This window comes from Sitodiplosis mosellana, unplaced genomic scaffold, assembly GCF_009176505.1.
Source record: "Sitodiplosis mosellana isolate CC-2019 unplaced genomic scaffold, AAFC_SMos_1.0 Smas_scaffold_6166, whole genome shotgun sequence".
Taxonomy (NCBI): Eukaryota; Metazoa; Arthropoda; class Insecta; order Diptera; family Cecidomyiidae; genus Sitodiplosis; species Sitodiplosis mosellana.
In genome coordinates, this window is record NW_022601407.1 from 3,012,554 (window position 1) to 3,036,205 (window position 23,652).

The 23,652-nt window shown below is 38.4% G+C and overlaps 2 protein-coding genes and 2 long non-coding RNA genes across 9 annotated transcripts; 3 read left to right on the forward strand and 1 right to left on the reverse strand.

The window, feature by feature from the left end:
* The first annotated feature begins 72 nt into the window (after positions 1-72).
* Positions 73-14,401, forward strand: LOC129575137 (microtubule-associated serine/threonine-protein kinase 3). 6 transcript variants are annotated; one of them, XM_055458077.1, is made up of 18 exons: positions 73-199; positions 1,070-1,690; positions 4,556-5,160; positions 6,048-6,278; positions 6,521-6,820; positions 7,478-7,618; positions 7,806-8,033; positions 8,339-8,455; positions 8,595-9,481; positions 9,620-10,773; positions 10,853-11,148; positions 11,348-11,742; positions 11,907-12,034; positions 12,127-12,961; positions 13,092-13,186; positions 13,340-13,531; positions 13,628-14,052; positions 14,126-14,401. In XM_055458077.1, exons 3-18 carry the CDS (start codon positions 5,065-5,067, stop codon positions 14,393-14,395), a joined length of 5,790 nt encoding a protein of 1,929 aa, XP_055314052.1. In that variant the 5' UTR covers positions 73-199; positions 1,070-1,690; positions 4,556-5,064; the 3' UTR covers positions 14,396-14,401. The 6 variants fall into 6 exon arrangements, with proteins under 6 accessions (XP_055314052.1, XP_055314047.1, XP_055314049.1 ...); XM_055458072.1 differs by having other exon boundaries at positions 81-199; positions 13,340-13,540; XM_055458074.1 differs by having other exon boundaries at positions 140-941; positions 13,340-13,540.
* Positions 14,402-16,157: 1,756 nt separating this feature from the next.
* Positions 16,158-16,823, forward strand: LOC129575141 (uncharacterized). Its single transcript, XR_008688753.1, has 2 exons — positions 16,158-16,276; positions 16,467-16,823. It is a non-coding gene; the product is annotated as an uncharacterized LOC129575141 (long non-coding RNA).
* An 8-nt stretch (positions 16,824-16,831) lies between these two features.
* On the reverse strand, positions 16,832-17,307 carry LOC129575142 (uncharacterized). The gene is made up of 2 exons (XR_008688754.1): positions 17,127-17,307; positions 16,832-17,026 (listed from the first exon to the last, which is right to left on the reverse strand). It is a non-coding gene; the product is annotated as an uncharacterized LOC129575142 (long non-coding RNA).
* A 15-nt stretch (positions 17,308-17,322) lies between these two features.
* LOC129575139 (rab proteins geranylgeranyltransferase component A) lies at positions 17,323-20,001 on the forward strand. The gene is made up of 5 exons (XM_055458078.1): positions 17,323-17,526; positions 17,632-18,023; positions 18,299-18,533; positions 18,687-19,313; positions 19,504-20,001. The coding sequence occupies exons 1-5, from the start codon at positions 17,469-17,471 to the stop codon at positions 19,971-19,973; spliced, it is 1,782 nt and encodes a 593-aa protein (XP_055314053.1). The 5' UTR covers positions 17,323-17,468; the 3' UTR covers positions 19,974-20,001.
* The last annotated feature ends 3,651 nt before the right edge of the window (positions 20,002-23,652 follow it).

Sequence of the window (23,652 nt, forward strand, 5' to 3'; positions counted from 1 at the left end):
ATACATGTACGCACTCCACGTTCAAAGATGCAATAACGATATATATAGATGTTTGCAGATTGAATTTAATGTGATGTCAATGTATTGGTGTACCTTTTTAGGCAGAAGCAAAAGCAGAAAAAACAAACTTCGAAAAAATAAGAAGAAGGAGGAGAGGCGACAGTGAACACACAGCAAAACATATAAGCGAGTGAAGAACGTAGGAAAATGTGAAGAGAGCAAGAAAAAAAAGAAGAAGCGAGAAGTGAATTTCCAACAGTAGTGAACTTATAGTGATTGAACGGACGATCGCCAAAAGAAAAATGCACACTTTTCCAGAAATCTCTGTCGCTTGCGGTTCATTGCATTAAAACCGTCGAGAATCTAGGAAATTGAACAACAACACATCATCTTATCGATGATAGAGAGACAATAATGACAAGGCCGGAGTACTTTGGTATTTCTCGACCATCTTCATCGTTGTTGTCGTCGTCGTTGTCATTGTGTCAAAGTATTTAGTGTGTTGTGCGCGACCACAAGAAAAAAAATAGGCGTTTGTTTATATTCATTTTTTGTGTTGGCTTCTTTTTTATTTATTCATACGAAGAATTTTTCGTTTTCATCTTCATCTGTTCATTTCTGTGAGCGAGAAGAAGTGTCTCCACGATACGATTTACATGGTGAGACAGACAAAATCGAAACAGACACACAGAAAAAAGTGTGAGTCACACACAAGTGTCAATGGTCAATCAGTGTGTGGTGTGTAAAATAATCTATTGCAGCTGAAATTCACACGAGAACCAAACAACAACATTACATCTGCGACCGACTGTCCGACCGATCAAACGAACGAAAAGAAAAACAAAAACAGTCGAACACAGAGGATTCGACAATCATTACTTCTTTTATTTTTGGTCATTTTTTTTTTTGGAAACACACATCGACCAAATCGTAACAAAACGGTATCTAAAAATAATAACATTATTTTCGTTGCTGTCTGTCGATTTTGTATCGACAATATCGAAATGTCACTGTAATTAAAACTGAAAATATTACAACCAACATATTCGGTCAAATGTTTTGTGTGTAGAGAGAGAGAGAGAGAGAGACCAACTGAGAAACGCATAGAGAGAGAGAAGAATTGGGACAAAAAAAGGTGCGAATGTTGAAGAATAGCATATAATTGGACAAGAAGAAGAAGAAGAATAAATTGACTTTTAATGTGACTACACACACTCTTAAGTTTTTGTGTATTTGGGTTCCGAGTGCAAAGAGACATTTCATTAGATGATGAAGACGAAGAACAAAAGGTGATATTGCAGCGACGGTGACATTATTTGGAACACATTCACACCAATCCATACAGATATATATAAATATATCGCTCCGAACAAAAAAAAAATGAAACCATTGCTGAACATTTTGCAGCAAGCGATAGCGATAGAGAGTGAAAAAAAGAAGAAGTATACAACAGAAGAATAAACACTGTGATAAAAAAGAGCGTCGATGCATTCAAAGCTGAACGATAAAAGATATGGCGTGTGCGTTGTAATATTGCATTAGAATTGATAAAATAAAACCAGAGAAGAAGAAGAAATACAGTTGCTAGATAGCCCAAGTGTTAAAATGTGTGAATTGTATGCGACTATGTGCTGACCACTTGCAGCTGACTCTCGCAACACCGTCAACTCGATTTCTGCATCGGAAAAAGGTATGTGTACGTTCGGCAGCAAAAAAATGTTAAATATAAATTGCGAGCCAATTTCATTTCTATACTGTGTGTAATTACACAAGCGAATATATATATAAAAAAAAAGTTGCAACAACCGAAGTTGTCGTTGCTCGACGGCGACAACGACGACGGCAATCAAAACGGTAGCAGAAAGATGGAATTAGCATAGTTTAACGAACAGTCGAACAAAAGAAGAAAAAATAAAGGCAAGAGAGAGAGAGAGAGAGAGAGAGATACATACATACACATAGAGACACAACTGATGTAGCGGTTTTGTAATATTCATATTCAATAGTTAATCGGTTAAAAATGTAAGCGAGCGACAAAGAGACAAAAACACACAAATGCCTCAAAAACAATTACAATTTTTTAATAGCGCACGGCGTTGTTGTTGTCGTCACAGAAATTCATTCGTCGAAAGTGAGTGGTTATGACTTGATATTCTACCGTTTAGTTTTTGTGTGTTTTTATTCTCTCTCTCTATCTCTGTCTCTGTCTCTCTCTCTCTCTGTTTCACTTTGCGGCGAGTATAGGTAATGCAAATCTATAAATGGTTACATGGCCTCCCAAAAGATGTGTCGCTCCACGGGCGCGCGCGCGCACGTTCGCGCTCACTATCGTTGTTGTCGCCGTTGTCGTCGACGTTGGTTTGCAATTTAATTTTTCGAAATCGATTGCAACTCTTTCATAATGATTGTTGTTTGTGAGAGAAAGAGAGACAGAGAGCGAAAAAAGCGCGCGCCCCGCACTCCCACACAGCAAGCAACTTTTAGTGATTCTCTTGCAATGATATTGAATTTGAAAAGTGCAACAGCACATAAGCGGAGGCATTCATAGCTTGTAAAATTATGTGGAGATCCGCAATGAAGGATACCAATTGGCCGCATGCTTAGCCCCAAACGCATAACGGAAGTTACAAAATGCACATTTTCCAAACCACATTTCAAGAAAGCAAAAAAAAAGAAAACGAATGACCATCACCATCACAGCAACGTCAAGAATCAATATCAAGGACGAACATTCGCTTTCTCTCCCTTTCTTTCGCTCACTAATTTTCTCTCCTTGCTGCATGCCGTGATTCCTCCTCTAATGCTCGTGACTTGAAATCGCGTTGACATTGTGTTGTTGCAAAATTGCATCTCACCGAATTCGTTAGCTGACTCATTGCGCTGTGATCGTGTCGTTGTTGTTGTTGCTGGTTTCATTCGATCCAACAACAACAACAACAACAACAACAGCAGCAGCAACAGCTGAACGAAAAGGCCTATTATAAATCATGCGACTTAATCAAAGTGCAAATAAATAATCTAATTGCAATTTTTAGAAGGAAAACGTGTCCATGGCATCAAAATCACACAAAGCGACAGAATAGAAAAAAAACATGAGCCACACATTTGATTTAGTTAATGCTATATGACGGGTATGGTTTATGATTAAATCGACTCTATGATTTGAGACTTTAGACGGAATTTTTTTTCTCTCGTCTTTGTTCGACTGCAAAAACTACGATTGATTTCGAACACATGCCAATGACAACAATTCTCGATAAATCTATCGCAAAATAAACAATTTTCTGAAACATTCTTCTAAGCTGGACTTTCGGGACATATACATGGCTATTTGGAAAAATATCCACGAGACACATAGATGAAAGAAGAATAAAAACCTCACTGAACCCAATGGGTTTTTGCGACGTTTGAAATGTTGTTTATACTTTTGTTGTTTTTGTTGTTTTTGTTTGGTTTACAAGATGAATCGATCAACTTCGAATTAAATGCCAAAGTACAATTCACTTTCATGTTTCTGGCGTTTGCATGTGTATATATTTATACGCCGTGTGGAATGTTGAATTAATGCAAAAGTCTGATTGTATAATCGCATGTGAGAAAGCAACTGATATCTCTACCGTACGTTGCTCGCTCGCTCGTTCATTTGTTCGCTCGCTCAGTTTCTCAGTCCATAGATAACTCTCAAAATGACGATGATGCTATAAAAATAATTACAGATTTCATTTGCATATATGCAAATTGACATCGGCGTAAATTGTAAAACAAAATTTACATCCAACGATTGCTGAGATTCAAAGCAAATTTCGATGCAAAAGCTCTCTATGAATGGGTAAATCAAGGAAAAACATAAATACACACATGGTAACAGTGACGACGACGACGAAGAGGTGCACGAATCGACAACATTTCACTCGACTCTATTTGCGGCTTGTGTGCTGAATGTAACAGGCGTTCAATAGCCTAAAATGAAAAAATCACATAAATCAATTTCTAATCTGATTTGCAAATTTCGGTTGATTGAATGAACATGGAGCGGACGAGCGCGCGCAGACTCATTAGCGCCACACATTGACACATTTGCGTATGCTTGGCCCACAAAAAGATAAACAACAACCAACCAACCGTCCAACCAACCGATCGATCAACTCAACTGATCAGCCCATTTTCATTCAAAGTGTATTCAAATCAAAACACCATACACTTTACACAATTCAGTCGGAGCATGCATAACGAACACAAAAAAAGAAGGCGCATAAGAAGAAAGAAAATAAAAATAGGCAAAAAAAAATCTGAAATAGCCCGGCCCGACCAAGTATAATTAGAACCAAACAAATACAGAATATTTACAGAATATTTACAGAATATTCTCTCTCACTCATAAATAAATGATTTACACCTCATTAGATTTGCGAAGAAGACAATAAATTAAAACCGCTTTTGCGGTGCAAACTTGTTGTGCTTGTAAAACTGTTTTTTGTTTACCCCGAATCAAAAAAATTTCCAATGTAAATTTATCGACTTGTTGATTGTGTTCTTTTTTTTATCATCGATTTAGAGACGAAGAGGAGGGACAAAGATTGCAGTGGTGTATGGCAGCCAACAGAAACAGGTGAAACACGATTATCAGAGGATATCCGCCAAATTCAATTGAGAAGCGAAAAGATCAATCATTTTGGAGTTCGGTGTGAAACAATCAGACAAAGAGAAAATATGCATAGTTTGCAATTCGTGTCTGGAATAATTAAGAGTGTTAACAAAACAAGAATGTTTTGATCAATGTGCTAAGAACGCACTCTCACTCTCGCGCGCATCCGTACGCTCGTCATTCTTTCTCAATGTGATATCGAACGAGAGATAACAACAATATAAATGCTGATTTATATGGAAACAACAATCAACTAGCATTTGTTTCTCACGAAAGAGAGAATAGAAAAAAAACAAACGAGAACAAAAACCAATTCAAACATTAAAATCGCCAATTTTATCACACACATCAATTTTCAAAATTAAGAACACACAATTGATGCAAAGCAACTGACACCATTTAGCCCCAAAAATCATACAATGAATAACCAGAAAGCTAACAACAACAAACCAGTGCCGTCAGACAACAAAACCCAAAAGGATACCACCAATGAACTCATCAACCAACAACAACAGGTTTGACATTTTCACATTCGATTGCCCGCTTTTTTGCGGTTTCTGTTTTTTGCTCGGATACCGCGAAACCTTCTGACGCATAATCACAGAAATGCTAGCAATTTTAAAGCTATTTTTGTCAAATTCCGCCGCAGAAACACTTAGCGATCGCTAAAAATACACACGATTCGTTCAATGGCTCAAGTGGCGAATGCCTCTCCAACAACTGTTGACAATTCTTTCGCAGAGCTCACACTGATTATACATGGATTTTTTTTAAATTTGAAATTAGAATCAAAGTTTATTAAATGCAGATTATGGAAAAAAGCTTCCAATTTAAATAAAAATCAAAAGTTCTCAAGAGAAAAAAAAACACCACTTTTTGAAGGAATTCAAGATTTTTGATGATATTCATCATTATTCATAAAAACTTGTCAATAAAAACTCTAATAATGAATTGAACTGCTTTCAGCTGTTCCAACGTGGCTTATGAATTAGTGTTATGAGTCTTTGATTCATTTACAGACTTGTGGTTTCGCGATACTCCATACAAACGGGTCACGTATAACTCATAAGTTCCTAGAGCTGTTCAAATGTCAAATTTTATGCATTTTTGGATCTATTCAATTATAATCCCAAAAGCGGGAAAACGATCCATAACTGAGGTACCATCATTAACAAAGAAAAAAATCAGTAGATATTATCGAGTGTGAAGAACCCGTTAAAAAGCCTTCGATAAGTTTAATCGATATGTTGTTAACTTGAATTTATTGTGGTCTTTGCACATCGGCTGAAAATTGCTATGCAATTCAAGTGAATGTTCGTGTTCGTGTTTGATAATTGTTTTATCCAGAGATAGATAGATAATCAATTTTTTTTTGTGTGTGTGTGTGTATGAATTAATGCAGAAGCCATGCGTGTCTTCAACGTCTGTGTCATCATCGCCGACGTTATCAACAACGATAACACATCGACCAAACAAGGTGTCATCGTTGGTGAACAATCGCAGGCCACAGTCCATGCTATCGGCACGAGCACTGATGTTTGACGAACCATGTGCAGCGTCATCGTTTGATCGAGATTTACTAAAATTGAGCACATCACCCAAACAACAACAACAACAACAGCAACATCATCAGGTATGGGTAAAACTGATGAATATATCGATCAATGTGTAATTAAGAAATTAGGACGCATAATCACATTCAAATGCTGTTGATTTTCTTTGTTTCTTCTTCTTTTTATCATTTAATAAACATTTGATTGGTATTTTCGTAATTGGTTTTTTCCTCTCTATTTGTACGATTTTCCGTTTCTTTTTTAAATTTTCAAGTTTTCCTTTTCTTTTGGTTTCATTCCATTTCAATCGATGAAATTACAGCAAACCATTCAGCCATTGACGCCGCCATCATTCCGCAAAGATCACTTTTTGGTGAACACAAGCGGTGGAGCATCCAGTGGTAGCGGTGGACTATTCAAGTCAGCGTCAGCCGTTTCGGTTGGCCGTGATTTTAGCGGTTCGGTGACACCAATCCAGCATCAACGGAAAATTTCCTATCAAAATTCCCATTTGTTTCGAACTAGTGGCAGTAGTTCATCGTCACGAACGGAAATTTCCAATTTGATTCGCGTTCGAAATTCACAGCTAGGCAAATCGGCTCCATCTTTGTCACCATCATCGGTAAGCGCCTCGCACACTTTATCACACATAAACTACCATTTATAATAAAGCGTTGTGGAACTTTGTTTGAAACAGCATTCGACGCACATCTCAAACATTGCATTTTAATATTTATTTTAAATGTTGGGTTGCTGTGGAGATAATTTTGTTCTTTTTTTTTGGTGTAACACCATCAATGAATCCATTTCTCGGAATGTAAATATAATTTATCAAATACCTTGTTTATTGTAAATAACGACAAGGGAGGATTTTTTTGTCATTCTTTTGATTAAGATCAGGTACACTTTCGCTATTTACATTGGCTTTTTGATCTGACAAGGAATTTTTTTTCTATTCGCCGTTCATTTGCGATAACTTACGATGAAATCGTTTAAACAAAATCTATTTTATGCACACACATATTTTTTGTTTCGATTCACACTAAACAATTGTTGCATGTTTGATGCATTCATGAAAGTGTCACAGCGATTCTTGAATTCTTATCAATTTGAGAATGGGATTTAAATAGCAACACACACACACGTCCAGATAATGTGTACATAGTGCTGATTGTGAAAATCAATTCAAACAAAGTTGATTATGAATGTGATTGTCGCTCTCTGACGCGCCGTTTTAATCATTGTTCATGTTTTTCATTATTTCCTTTCGTACTATTAGCGTGAATCATGCGCGGCACCATCACATTCCACAGCAGCAGTTGCATCAATGCTACTGTCATCAACGAAACGATCGACTGGGTTCAGTGCTAGCGGCTCAGCCGCGTTACCATCACGAAGTGCAGCTGTTGCCATCCATCGAGTGAGTAATGTTGACCATTCTGATTTAAATTTTCTCCGCTTGATACACAACTTTGTTCGAAAACGAACTTTGAACGCAGCGGATGTAAACTAACAAAAATTAAACAAATGCAAAAAATCTCTTTGAGCTGTGGTGAACCTTCGTGACATTCCATCTAAATTCGATTTGCTTTTGCTTTTTCCTACAGCTGTCACTCGGAGGACATCACAACTATACAACGTCGCCTCGATCGCATTCCCCGATATCAGCGAGTCCAGTGGACAGTCCACGAATCAATTCGCCAGCCAGCAATATGCAATTCCCATTTTTGCCCATCAAGCGAATATCCAGTTGTCGCGGTGATGGCAGACGATGGTCGGTCGCATCGCTGCCATCATCGGGATATGGAACCACTCCAGGCAGCTCCAATCTATCGGTATGTGTCATTCAAAACTTGCACAAACATACTTGCAAAAATTATCAACAATTTGAATCGAATGCGTTGACAAATCGTGCAGATTGTGGTGCCAATTTTACGCGATGATTTATTTTTTGGTCACAACGAGTGCTTGGAAAGTAAAGAAATAAGATCCGAGCATGTTTGGATGTAAATGATAAAAACAACCATAAAATCCAGCCCATAAATATGCAATTATCTGCTGTTTTTATTCTGTCTAAAAATAAATCCACTGTTTATATTGTAAATTATTCTAAATTAATCCAAATATTATGTGTAAACAGTCGCAGTGCTCGAGTCAAGAGCGTTTGCATCAGCTACCAAATCAACCGACAAACGATGAGCTGAGAATTTTATCGCATCATTTTTCGGGAGCCAATAACAGTGTCGTCGAAGCGAACGTAAGTGTTTTCCTTTTGAAACTTTGTTCTCTTTACAATTCCCGTGATTGAATTTAGCGTTCGGCAAAAAATGTTGACATTTTCGCATGACGCGCAAAGAATTGATTGGATTTATGTTTTCTGTCATATCCATTTGCAGCAACATCAGTCAAAGCTGCTAAAGCATCAATCGCAGCTATCGCAACAACACCAAAGTCATCAGCAGCCGCATTCGATATCTGATGTGGGTTCTGTGTCGTCCGGCAACAATGGCGGCGAAACACCAACATCGGTCAAAGATTTCGAAGGTGGTCGCCATTCACCGATGCATCGTCGGCCACGATCGCGTAGTTTGTCCAGTCCGAATCGATCGCCGCTGGTCGATAACGAAATCGCAATGATGAATATTCTGTACAAGGAACGCTTTCCAAAAGCAACACTTCAGATGGAAGAGCGTCTCACGCATTTCATCAACGAGAACAAATACGTGGCTAGCGGAAATTTCCGTGATTCACAGCCAATCGTACGATTTGTTCATCATCAGGTGCTTGAAATGGCTCGCGACTGTTTGCATAAATCACATGCCAAACTCATCACAAGTCGCTATTTCTATGAAATGTCGGAGAATTTAGAGCGTTTATTGGCCGAAACAAAGGACAAATCACCCGAAGCGGCCGCTGAACTGACCGGTGTAATTAAAAAATTGCTGTTAATCATTTCACGACCGGCACGATTGCTTGAGTGCCTGGAATTCGATCCCGAAGAATTTTATCATTTGCTTGAAGTGGCCGAAGGTCAGGCGAGATACGCATTACAGGGTATTAAAGCGGATATTCCACAGTATATTATTCAAAAATTAGGCTTAAATCGCGATCCAATCGCCGAATTGCAACAGGAACTCAGAGAATGTTCAATTGGTTCGAATAGCTCGAACGCTGAACAATCCACACAGAATGCGAACAGGGAACAAAGTATTGACGACGCCTCCTTACGTGATGCCGATAAATCAAATGTTACAAACGATACGAAAGCCGATTCAACATTTATGTAAGTGATTTTTCCGACTGTTAAAGAGCGAGACTTATTTCCAGTAGGGAAATGAACTGTTTCGATAGAAACTGCAAATTTTTCGAAGGAAAATCGAAAAAACATTAAAATTAACTTAAATCCACTTGATAATTTCAGCCGATGGAATGATACGACTGTGACAGCTGCTGGAAGTATTAGTGGAATCTCAGACGATGGTAACACATCGCCAGGCAGCAACAACACCAGCCTGGAGAAATCGAATAATTATTTTACATCGTCAACGCCGAAAAAGCAATGTGCTACCGCCCAGGAGCAGTCAACAAACATGGAAGTCACACCGAAAAATCAACTATCCGTGCAGTCATCCGCATCAGCGGCGATGCCAAATGAATCCGATTTCGAAGAGTTGAAATTAATTTCGAACGGTGCATACGGTGCAGTATTTCTGGTGAAACACAAGCAAACGCGACAACGATTCGCTATGAAGAAAATCAGTAAGAATAATCTGATATTGCGCAATCAAGTGGAGCAAGTGTTTGCCGAGCGTGATATTCTAAGTTTTGCTGACAATCCATTTGTGGTCAGTATGTGCTGTAGCTTTGAAACGAAAAAGCATTTGTGTTTGGTGATGGAGTACGTGGAAGGTGGTGATTGTGCCACTTTACTGAAGAATATTGGTCCATTGCCGCCGGATATGGCTCGATTTTACTTTGCCGAAACGGTGCTGGCCGTTGAGTATTTGCACAGTTACGGTATTGTGCATCGAGATTTGAAGCCGGACAATCTGTTGATAACGGCATTGGGTCACATAAAACTCACTGATTTTGGACTGTCAAAAATGGGTCTGATGTCATTGGCCACCACACTTTATGAAGGTTACATCGATCGAGAAACACGGCAATTCTCCGATAAACAAGTGTTTGGTACACCTGAATACATTGCACCGGAAGTGATTCTGCGACAAGGCTACGGAAAACCAGTTGATTGGTGGTCGATGGGCATCATTTTATACGAATTCCTCATCGGATGCGTTCCATTCTTTGGTGAAACACCCGAAGAACTTTTCGCTCACACGGTGAACGATGACATTGAATGGCCAAGCGAAGATGATTGGGAAGTGGCCGAGGATGGAAAAGATCTCATCACAAGTCTTTTGCAACAAAATCCAAGGGAACGTCTTGGAACAGGCGGCGCACATGAAGTCAAAGAGCATGGCTATTTTAATGCCATCGACTGGAATTCATTGCTGCGACAAAAAGCCGAATTCGTTCCACAGCTTGCCAGCGAAGATGATACGAGCTACTTTGATAGTAAGTGTTTTAAAATAAGTTTTAAATACAACATTTCGTAGGAAAGAACCGAAATTCAATGCCTTTGCCTCTTTTACAGCGCGAATGGATCGATACAATCACGATATGGGTGGCGAGGATACCGATGACACTGACGATTTTCCGTTGATTGGCTCGTTTGGCTCATATTCGCCACAGTATCGCAAGCATAATTCCAGTCTGGTGCAGATTAATTTGCCACAACAATCGCTCGATGAGTCAATCAATACGAGCAGTGGCAGTGGAACGGCTTCGCCGATATCGTCGAATCTGAGTCAAACTACCAATGCACCGCAAAACACACCAAATTCAAGCATTGGAAAGATCATTTCAACGCCACAACTTCGTAAATTGGATGTAAGTTATCGCATTCGAGTTATTTCTATTTCGATGCAATTCCGTGGATAAAACCAATTATTCATTCAAAATACGATTACATCAAAGGCTTTGTGCTTTGTGCACATTACGTTATTAAGAAGATCAAGAAATATATAACATACTACAATCTTATTATATAACCCATTCTGGATAATAATCTCATTCTTCTTCTTCATAGGTTTGCCGTACAACGGCTATGAAACTGCCGTCAACGCCAGACACCGATTATATTCCAACATTCGAAAGTGAAAGTGGAACGATTCATCAATACTTCAAACAACAGCAGTCAACATCACAGCATCGACCACAACATCCATCGGTGATAGCGGCGGTGGCGGCTGATATTCCAAAGGATGCTCGTAAACTCGACTCACCCAATAAAACTGGTGCAAACAATAAACTAAAAGTGGTGGCCAAGACCAGCAAATCAGACACATTGAACATTAGCACACCGGATTCATCGCAAACCGATAGTGACGATGTATCGCCACAGATACAACGCAAACGAAAGAATACTCATCAACGCGATATGCTACCACGATTCTCCATTTCCATTGAAGATGAATTTAGTGGGTAGGTTGAAATGATAATTGCTTTTCGATTGTTTCCGAATTTTGTCTTCAGCTTTGAGAAACATATGATTTTTTCTCTTTAAAAAAAGCTCTGCTAACCCCTGGTTGGACACAAAATATTCTCACACGTTTGAGTGATACTAATGTCTTATTTCAACTTTTCAGGCAAGATACCGAGTCATCGCCGTTGAATACTCCACCAGTTCCAGGTTTACCGACAGGCGCTAAGCATCGATCTCGGTCAGTGATAAAAAGTGCATCAGCACTTGGCCTGTCTCTACTTGTGTCATCAGGTAAGGAATCGCTTTTAATTTTTTTTTTTGTTCCACTCTGAATCTTCAAGAAAAAGTGTTCAAAATCAATCGTTCGTCTTTATCCCGAACAGCAACTGATGAGGCATCAGCTGGCGAAAGCAAAACTACGTTGAATGCTTTGGAGTCGGGTGATTTAGAGAAATCGGAGCCACAGTTTGTGCAGTCACCATGTGGTAACATACCGATTTACAGTGCAATTGGTGGAGCTGGCGGTGGTTCAAGTACGGCATCATCTCGTGATACTTCGCCATGTCGCGAACTGTCGCCATTGGTTACAAATCTCAAGCCACCGATAATAATTAGGCGTGAGCCACGCGGCATTGGATTCACCGTGCACACAATCCGAGTATATTACGGTGATACAGACTTTTATACCATGCACCACTTGGTGATGGCAGTTGATGAAAAGAGTCCAGCATTCGAAGCCGGTTTGCGACCAGCTGATTTAATCACACACATTAACGGTGAACCGGTGCAAGGGCTTTTCCACACTCAAGTGCTGCAATTGCTATTGAACAATGGCAATAATGAACATGTCACATTGAGAACAACTCCACTTGAGTATACGAGCATTCAGACGGGCGGACGACGACGCGATGTGCATCAGAGTAAGTTGGCCAAGAAAAGTGTGAGTCGACAGAAGAAACAACGCAAAGATGCGGAGAAAAAGCGAAAAACCTCACTGTTTCGGCGCATCAGCACGAAACGTGCATCGGCCGAAATGCAGCATTTAGCCTCAAGTCTACCATCACCCGGTAGTGTAACGCCAAGCAGAAGCTGCCAATCATTTTCCCAAAATGTGTCCGGTCCGCGTGAAGAAACAACAACCACCAAAACATCCTCTTCGCAATCCTCATCGCCATCAAGTTCAGCACCAAATACACCGACAGCAAGTGCTGCCCATAGGTGAGTTTTTGAGGGTGAACAGTACAAATAGTAGGGAAAAATTGCTTGAATTAACTCGAAAAATTATGAAAAAAAAGAAATTTTGAAACAAATTGTTATGTGAACTAATACCAATTTTTTGATTGCACAGTTTTCTGGGTGCATCATCACACTTGTTCCATCATCATCACCATCATCATCCATCGCGGCCATCTACACTACACGGACTCAAACATAAGCTACACGGTAATGTCCAATTACAACATTAACTTCTTGCTTTTGAAAAATCGAATCAATTTCATGACTTTCTTTTGATTCGCCGTTCAAATTGCACTTTGAATTTGCGACTTTGTTTCTTTTGAATTCTAAACAAAACTAATCAACATTGATATTTTGTAGGCTTTTCGCCAGGTAGTGGAAGCGGTGTATCGACGGGAAATGTTTCGAATAATTCATCGAATCGTCGAAAATCGGTTGGCCATATCCCATTATCCCCATTGGCTCGCACACCATCGCCATCACCATTGCCAACAACATCACCGACACGATCACCGTCACCGCTCGCATTTCCCGTCATTGTGCATCAACCAGGTAAATTTGGTTGGTTTCACTTTGAACATTTCTAATTCCAATATTTTCCTATCGATAAACAATCCTAAACTCTCTCTTGCTTTTACAACATTTTAGGAGCATCAAATACAACACAGTCGTACAGTCCAGGTTGTGCATTGCCAAACAATACCAGTTTGAATAGTTCGTTAACGAGCAGCGGTTCAAACACACCGAATTCAACATCGACAAACATAACATCCAGTACAAGTAGCATCACAACAATGTCGGGTGGTAAAAAATCCTCATTTGTTCGGCCGAAAAGTGCTGAGCCCAGTTCACCGTTGTTGCGACGTGCGTTGTCGCCGGATCGTTTGCATCCACGCAGTGCTGCCGATGCAAAGTGTTCAATTTCACCGTTGTGCTGCACGAGCAATGCGATGCCAAGCGTCAATTCGCTCAATATGCATGCGGCCAATGCAGTGATTGGCCTGAAGAAGCAACGCACTCCAAAGAACTCGGGCAATATTTGGCGGCAGAATATTTCTTCAAAACAGTGCGGGGTAAGTGTCGGAAAAGTCGCAAAAAGATCAAAATGAAAGATTCCTAACAAAATACCAATGTTTATTCACACAGGAACTACACAGTACTCTATCGGATGGATTGAGCTCAAAGCATGATCAACAAAGTAACGAGAGTACGCAATCGAGTGACTCGAGCTCTGCCCGTGATGTGAGCGAAATGGATTCGTCCAAACTGCAAACATCGCAATCGTCGGCCCAGTCAACATTATCACTGACACTATCATTGCCCAATCAATCGGAGCTATTGCCAATAGCCGAAGAAAAAGATTCGCCGAGCGGAAGTTCCAAAGCTGAACCCGATATTGAAAATATATCAATTTAAATGAAAGAGGGAAAACAGAACGAAGGAAAAAAAAATAAAATGTGAATTGATTCACAGTTGGACGATTGAAAGATGCCCATGATTCTAGTCGAAAAAGGAAACTGCATTTTCCTTTTTACAAAATGCATCTAATGAAAAAAAAATGAAATGGAAAGAAAAAACAAAACAGAAAATTGTACCCTTATTTAACGTATACCCGTACATTGTACATTGATCAATTACGTAGAATGTAAAACTAGCACGAGAATTGCAAAAAAAAACAGTATCACATAAGAGAAATGAAAAGAAGAAGAAAAAAAACGAAGAAAAAGCGACGCATGCAGTGAAAATGTCATATTTATTGTAGAGTATTCCATAGAGAATGAAACAAACAAACCATAGAACAGAAAATGGTCAGCAGTCAAACTGTTAATTTGTTCTTCATTATAAACTCAATTTTTTCCGGCTATATTTAAAACAAAAACATATAATTGTATATATTCCAAATTGCATTCTGATAATTCAACAAAAAAAGAATGAAATTGAAAGAAAAACATCACACACTTTTGCGGTTATTTTCTACGTGGAAGAAACCAATGAAGGAAATTATTATGTATGCAACAAAAACACACATACACACATACACACACAAACCTTATTTAATGTATAGAACGAAAATAGATGTAGAAAATATGAGCAAATGCCCCCTTTTGGAAAATTGAAATCACGAAGAAAAATATATTTGTGAAAATCACAAAAAAAAAAATTGGAATAATCGATGTGAGATTTCTGGACGTTTTCATTGAATTTAGTGCATTCAACAACAAAAAATGTGAAACAAGTAAGCACACAGTAAAAAAGCATCCAAATCAAAGGTCATTGCTCGCCATCGAAGTATGGAACGAATGTGATTCACAACATTTTAACGATTCATTCGAGTCTTTAGCTTATTTTATGCGTAGTAATTTTGTGAATGAAAAAAAAACAACACCTTTGATCAAAATCCCAATTTATTGTATCTTTGAAAAAAAAACAAATTATTGCACATTTCAATAAAGAAAACACGATCAGCCATTTAAAATCATTGCAACATTTGAAATGAGTTTTATTTCACCCTTTTCTTTTTATTATAGATTCTAGAATAGTGCGCTGCTTGTCATTGCCATCATTCAATGTCAATTTGAATTCGTGGAATTCTTTGTGGTTCCCACTTTTTCCTATGAAAGTCAAATAATCCTTAGAATGGATTCAATTTCACGCCTGTTTGCACCTTGCAGAACTTGTAGAATCTGGAACCATTTGATTGTTTCGGAGTAGCAAAGAACATTTATTCATATTAAAATATCATACCCCAGGAAAATATTAAGGGAAAAAAATACCTTTTTTCACATGGCTAATTGAAGTTTTTTAAATTAATGAAAAATGTAATTTTTTTGAACGATGCATGCTTTTTTTTTTCAACAAAATCGGAATTTTCTTGGAAAAAAATCTTTTCAAGCCTTGAGAAGAAATTGGTGTTTTTTTTTAAGCAAAAATAACTTTTCCTATCAAAAATTACTTTTATCCCAACCGAAAAATGTCTTTTACGAAAACCAACTATTCGCGATCAAAATTGATGTTTTTTCATCAAAACATATTATTTCCCTTGGAATATTTTTCCCTTTTCAATTCAAATTTGCATTTACTCACCGAAAAATTGCGCATATGTCGTGCAATTTAAATTTAGCGCTGAATATGGTGTGATAATGCAGCTGTGAAGTGTCGCTGCGATCGGTGTTTTTCGCACCGAACTAAATGTTGAATATCAAAATAACATTTTCGCATGACATTTTGAAGCGAAATCAAAGTTTTCCTTCAATCACGTAATCTCCAGGCAAAAGGGAATCAGGCTGCGGAAAATAAGTAAATTTTGTTTATTTTCATTGATTTTTAAGTGCAAATAGCTGCTTTATGTGATAAAAAGCATAAATAGCCACTAATCTAAATTGCGATAATCTTTTCAGTCACAGTGCAACGAGAGAATATTTGTCTAAATTTGGCCTATCAAATCAATGTGTATTAATTTCGTATGAAAAAAAATTTCTTCCCGCAGTTATTCAAAACAATGGCAGCAGCGAGTGGAAAATTGGTAGGATTGTGGAAGCAAGCGTTGAACGAAATTCCGGAGGTACTTTTGGCCGGTGTTGCTGCAACTTCAATGGCTACAGTGGCTGCATTTAAACTTCACTATGACCACAAGAACGGTAAAACGACCAATAAAGTGTACAAATACCTACCAGTTCATATGCGTCCAGATGATCCACGCGTCGCCAAAATTCATAAACCATAGGACACCCGTGTAAAATAGAAAAAGAACCAACAAAAATGTAATCACTTAGAATGTTTTTGTCTCTCGTAGACATTTGTACACTCAGTAATAAAGAAATATGTTATGGATAAAATATCAAAAGCAACTTGTTTATTTGAACGGAAAAGAGCGTTTATTGTGCTTAAATCATCTAATTAATAGAATATATCGAAATCGGCTAGAAAAACTTTTGAACGGGAACGTCCATTTCTTTGCATGCAGCCTGGAACGTTCGTTGTTGTTTCTCTGGATCGCCGTACAATTTTCTGCGCTGTTCATCTAGGTTTGAGTTGAAAAGTTCATTGCTGCAAAGGAAAAACACCGTGAAAAGAAAATCGATTAATTGACGTACTTTTTTCCACATTTAAATCTGTATGAAACACAAAAATGCTAAACAAAATTTACCGAAAACTGTAAATTGTGGTGATTGAGGCTAAACTTAGGCCGATAGTAATTGGTGTACGATATCTCCACAGTGCCATGATTCTCGCTATTGTGTGTATTATCTTCAAGTCACATTGACAGTCGACACACAGCGATGAAAGAACGAACGAATGAGCAGAGAGCAGAGGGGAAAAAAAAGAAATGTTGTGCTCGAGTGTCGATAGCGCAGACCTTCAGTCGAAACGTCATTGCGTGTTGAAGTATCACACTGTTTATGTATCACGGACGCAAAAATAAGAAGAAAAACCACTGGCAAAATCCGATTTAAGCATACCATAGTGACGAATCACTTGTGTGTTCAGCATGTCGACGGTTGACGACTCATTGCCCACGGAATTTGATTTAATTGTGATTGGTACAGGTGAGTAATTGAACGAAAAACCATTGAATTGTATTGCGTTGCTTTGTTCTCAAACAATTTGTTCGTTTTCGTTTTCATTTCGCTTATTCAATATTCCAATAACAGGTTTGACCGAGTCAATATTGGCTGCAGCGGCCAGTCGAATCGGAAAAACAGTGCTGCATCTCGATTCGAATGATTATTACGGTGGACTATGGGCATCATTCAATTTGGAAGGCATCGAAACATTGGCCAATAATAATAAATGTGGTCGTCCGAGTGCGAATGTCAGTGTGAACAATGGAATAATTACATTGGATCCCAGCGTTAACTTTGTGATTGAAAATGCTGAACTTGAGTGGCGAATACCAGCTAATATACTGGAAATTGGAAACAAAACGGACGATGAGAAAATCGATGAACAAACGGAAGAGCGAAACGATGAACTGGAGAACCTTTGGACCAGAGACAAAGTGATGCATGATTTCCGCAAGTTTAACATCGATTTGACGCCCAAAGTATGTGTCATTTTGGATAGTTCAAGTGTTTCTTATTGTGTGGTATTTTTGTGTTTGTGATAAAACTTCTGAGAGTATTTTGTAGTTTCAAATGACCTATCCACTGTAAATTAATGTCAGTTTCAATGTGCAATCAGTTCTAACATTTATCTTCAATCAAAAAGTCCATTTTTGATAAGTCATGTTGCGTCATTCAATTTCCATTGATTTATCGTCATTTCAATTGTTTTTCGACGATTAATATTTTTCATTGAATTTACTTTGCCAATTTACAGCTGCTATTCGCCCGTGGTGATTTAGTTGAGTTGTTGATTTCATCGAATATTTCGCGCTATGCAGAGTTCAGAGCCGTTGATCGAATTATCACGTGCATCAATAACGAAATGAAAGTGGTGCCTTGTTCGCGTGCCGATGTATTCACGAACAAAGATGTGACCGTGTTGGAAAAGCGACTATTGATGAAGGTCCTATCGAATTGTATGAGCACCGAAAATGAAGAGGAATTCAAAGGTAGCCTACACAACTGTTTTATAGTCCTCTGTGGTTATGAAGTTTCATCTTTTCCAATCTTTCAACTACTTTCCTAGATCTAAGCAAATTTTTCACCTCTTTGTGTAGATCGATTCATTTAAGTTCGTTCGACTAATGCAAATTTCTTTTCAGATTTTGAAGACAAAACGTTCCGGAGTTATTTGGAGCACAAGCGTTTGACTCAAAACCTAATCCACTACATACTCTATTCAATTGGAATGTGCGATGACCAAACACTCTGCTCGAACGGTGTGAAGCGAGTGAAAAAATTCTTGCAGAGTTTAGGCCGCTATGGAAATTCACCATTTTTATTTCCAATGTACGGATGTGGTGAAATTCCGCAATGTTTCTGTCGTTTGAGTGCCGTGTTTGGTGGCATCTATTGCCTAAAACGTCCAATCACTGAGATCCATTTGAATGAGTCACTGGACGAATTCCACGCAATCAAATGCAATGAACAGACGATAAAAGCCAAATCAATAGTCATATCTGGTACTGAGATTAAGCATTTTGCGCATATTTTGCCAAAAAAATCGGAAACATGCAACTCAGATGCGGCGCATCAATGCGGTAAATTATCCCGTGCAATATTCATACTAACTAGACCATTATGCAATCAACCGGGTAGCACTGGTGGTGGTGTGGAATTTCTGAAACTACCGCCAATCGGTGACGAATTTGCTGTGAATGGCAATGAAAGTACGGGCGCATTTGTGATCCAATTGACACACTGGAGCGGAACCGTACCGAAGGATTTGTGTAAGTGTTGGAACAAAATATCAGATTTTTACATAATTGATGAGCTGAAATAAATTGAAACAATGGACATAGAGGTCAATAGAGGCGATTTGCCAGAAAAATAATGAATTTAGCTTTGAATCAATATAAAAATCAGAGTATTTCCACGGCAAATCAATTGACTAATTTTTCTTTCATTCCATTTTTCCAGATCTTGTACATATAACGTGTCGTAGTCGAAGTGATTCACCAAAATCCGATATTGAACCATACGAGCGGTTGCTATTCAACGATGATGAGTCGCACGAAGTGCTTTGGTCGATGTATTTCAACATTCCGACATGTGTGCAATGTGCTGATTCGATAAAATTGCCTTCGAATTGCCATGTCGCCTGTGGACCATTCTTTGAGCTAGATTATGACGAATCCATTCAACAGGCAAAACATGTGTTCACACAAATCTTCGAAAATGAAGAGTTTTTACCACGTGCACCAGATCCAGAGGAAATTATTATCGAAGGCGATAATCCAACCGATCCACTACCATCAATGGTAGCTGAACTCAACCTTGACCTACCTAATACCCAACCGAACGAATCTGATCCGCAACAGAATCAGAATGAAGAAGAATTTAATGCAACAACAGTCGCAAGTGTACAAAATGTCCCACAACAAGAATAAATACAGTAAAGTTTTCGTCAAATAGAAATTGATTCAAGTCTATTTACAAATGCATCTATTCAATAAGCAATAAAAAAAAACACACACACACGCATCATTTCAAAAAACAAGTACTCGTTTTTCTTTATTCAAAAAAATTAAAAAAATATTATCCATAAGTTTTACGATAAATTTGGATAAGTTAACATTTACTGTTAAAAGTATTTATGTGTGTTACACAAAGTGTGTATTTTAAAAGGAATTTCGTCATATGACAGATAAATTGCATCATTTCTTATTGTCAATTTAGTTTGGCAAACGGCGTACGACGATGTCATTGAGGATTTTGTTGTTGATGAAGCGCAACCAGTCTTTTTGTTTGTCAGACAATGCTCGTCTTTTTGTTCTGATATCCAGCAAAAATGTATGTTGCTTGTCGTGCAAATATCCTCGTCCATATGCGTATTTGATCAATGCTGAATTTGGTTTTGCTGTTTGATCTTTGTTGATTCGTCGCAATCCTGAAAACAATGTGCCCGTATCGATGTCCATGAATTTTTTTATGCATTCGTTTCCAACGTGCGTGCAATTTTGGTTTTTCTTGTTTTTTATGTAGCAGTGCTCTTTGATTGGATGGCTGCACGGGCATTTTCCAAATTCTTCCGTTTTCACAATGCGAACCAATTTCCATTCCAATTTGGCGATGTTAAAATCCTGCGACACGGAAAGTGGCAGAATGTGTTTTTTCAGATTTTCCAAATAAGTATTTTGCTTCGATTCCAATGGGCGACAGGATGGACGAATTGGGGTTTCACCAGCGTCATTTTCACCTTTAGTATCCATTTCAGAATCTCGATTGTGTCGAATTTCACAATATGACTCAACACGATTTTTTTGTTCTCTAACGTTTGATGTGTCTTAACTCGGATAAATCCACTTGCATACTGAGAGGGTCCCCTTGCACTTGTCACGCTTCGTGCCTTCGTTCAAATGTTCAAATGTTCATTCGAGAAGGTTCCAATAAAATTTATATCATACTCATAGCGTGCATAAACTCTGTACAAACATGCACAATTCTGTAGCCGGCTACTGGAACGTACTCATGGCATGTTTTCATGTTCGTATATAGTCCTTCTTTATTCACTCACACGCTATGCTATGGAGCTTGGTCCACTCGCACGTCTAAGCGCTGACACGCTTGTTGCACCTGCGTTAGAAATTACTCTATAGTCAATAGCCCGCATAGCATACCATTAGGAGTTTTTATTCTGCCACGCAGAGCTGAAACTGTGTTTTTCAATAGAGAGACAAATATCCGGACAATAAACTTAAATGCGTTTCTTGATTAAAATAAAAAAATCTGTCAATTCGTTTATTCAAAAGAAGAAAAAAAAACAATATTACAAATTGCATTTGTATTAAGATAGTTGCATCCATAAAGATGCGTATGAACTGGAAATTGCACTGTTCTAATGATTTGCATTAGATTCATTGAACAAAATATACGTATATAGTGAACGTTTTTAATCGTTATCGCTGTCACTATCTGGTACTGTGTGATCATCGCTGTCGGAATCGTTTGTATGAGCAGATTCGTTATCGGTTGTTTCATAATTTTCGTCGCTAATTTCATCATCATCTTCACTATTGCGTAGAGCTTCGTTTGCCCTCTCTTCTTCACTCATCTCGAAATCGTAAGAGTTTTCAGAGTCATTTTCACTGTCACTGTCACTGGTGCTTGCTTCAGCCGTTTCCATATCGTCATCAGATTCTTCGATTTCATTCTCATCCAATTGATAGTCACTGTCATTTCCCGAGTCGCTTGTCATATCGTTATCGGTTTGTTGATCATAATCATCGCCACTCCCATTTTGGTCGCTTTCATATTCAATCTCGTTATCGCCTTGATCATAGACCACAATAACATTGTCTATGTCATCCAAATCGTCTTGGCCCGGCAATTTTTTAACAACAATTTTTTCGAGTATACGACGATTGATAAAGTGAAGCCATTGTTTTTGTTTCTCGGAGAGTCGTCTTTTATTCACAACATTACGTAGGAATGTGTATTCATTGTCACCGTACAAATGACCACGTCGGAAGGCATATTCGATGAGATCGCGATTTGGTGGCGCTTCCGGATTATTCCGTATTTTCCTCAATCCATTGAATAGCTTCCTGGCATCGATGTCCATGAACCGCTTCACACAAATGTTGCCAACATGAGTCACATTCCCATTTTTCTTGTTCTTTATAAAGCAATGCTCTTTGATGGGCTGTGAGCACGGGCATTGTCCAAAATCAGTTGTTATGACAATGTGATCCAATTTCCATTCCAACTTCGCCAAGTTGAAATCCGATTTCTCTTCAGACAGTGGAAAAATGTGCTCCTTCAGGTTCCCAAAATTCGGCCGACGCATTTTGACACTTTTCGTTTTTACACGCACAACAAACAAATTAAATCCAACCAAGGTTCAGCGGTTTTTTTTTTGAAAGGTTTATTCACAGTAACTTATTGTTGATCGACAGCAATGAAAGCAAATGCGACTTACTCGGTTCGCGTGCATATAGTATATGCCACATACGGTATATGTAACTTGTTGGATCGCTGTGTCCATTCAATACTAATACATTCGTTCGTCTTGCTGGTCACAACTCACACTCACACGCTGAAGCACTGGCGGAGTTTAGATATAATATAAAATTTTCCTTATTGTATAGTTCGCATAGCATACCATTTCGGCGTACAGAGTTGAAACTTTGTTCTCATTCAGCACCAAATCATGAGTATGAAGCAAAGCACAAATATCACGGGATTACAAGTATGAACATGTTCATGCATGCAAAGACACATACAAATTTTCCGTATAATATAATGGTGCCCGCAAGAAATTGGTGTTTATTAATATACCAATATATGAATATATTATTCAATCATAGTCAATCATAGGCAAGTATGCATATTGCATATTGCATATACAATATATAGATACTCAATGCAGATACATTTGTTCGTGTTGGTGTGTATGCCTCATCAAGAGGCCCTCATTTTGAAGCCCTCATGTCAATAAATTCTATGATATATATTTAATGACACGCTACTAGTAAAAGAACAACTTCTACCGACCGCGAGAGTAAGAGCAGTGGAATTTTTCTTCGTGAATAAACGATGTACATAAATTCACTCAGAGCAAAATCGACACAATACAGACCTAGGGGTTTCACGCAAACTCGAAGGCCGAAGATTTTACTAAATAGCTGGAAATAAAACCATTTTATGTGTAAACTATAGATATTGCTTCTTTTTATTTATAAACTGGGATATCTAAGAATTTTTTGAATCTGAAAATTCTGGAAGTGGGTTTTGGTGGATCCTCAGGATTGTTCAAAACTGCTCCTGGTTCTAGAAGTGGATCCTCGGGATGGACCAGGGCATCGTCAAACCCAGTCTGATCCATCCTGAAGATCCACCAAAACCCACTTCCAGAACCGGGAGCAGTTTTGAACGATCCTGAGGATCCTCCAAAACTCACTTCCAGAACATAATTTTCAAGGTGAATGTTGAAATATTTCGAAATAATACGGATTTTGGTGAATCCCAGAGAATGTGAGAGAAAAGAGAGAAATATTGAAATTTTAGATGAATTTTAAGTTGCGTGACTCCGAGCAAAAAAGAAACGAATAACAACAAGCAGCAAGA

What these genes read in the sequence shown, in the direction of transcription:
- LOC129575137 (XM_055458072.1), top strand. Translation starts at nt 5,065, where the DNA reads ATGAATAACCAGAAAGCTAACAACAACAAACCAGTGCCGTCAGACAAC. An exon ending in AACAACAGCAACATCATCAG is followed by an intron (nt 6,279 to 6,520) that starts GTATGGGTAAAA and finishes ATGAAATTACAG; the next exon opens with CAAACCATTCAGCCATTGAC. An exon ending in CACAACTTCGTAAATTGGAT is followed by an intron (nt 11,149 to 11,347) that starts GTAAGTTATCGC and finishes TCTTCTTCATAG; the next exon opens with GTTTGCCGTACAACGGCTAT.
- LOC129575139 (XM_055458078.1), top strand. Translation starts at nt 17,469, where the DNA reads ATGTCGACGGTTGACGACTCATTGCCCACGGAATTTGATTTAATTGTG. An exon ending in AAATGAAGAGGAATTCAAAG is followed by an intron (nt 18,534 to 18,686) that starts GTAGCCTACACA and finishes ATTTCTTTTCAG; the next exon opens with ATTTTGAAGACAAAACGTTC. An exon ending in AACCGTACCGAAGGATTTGT is followed by an intron (nt 19,314 to 19,503) that starts GTAAGTGTTGGA and finishes CCATTTTTCCAG; the next exon opens with ATCTTGTACATATAACGTGT.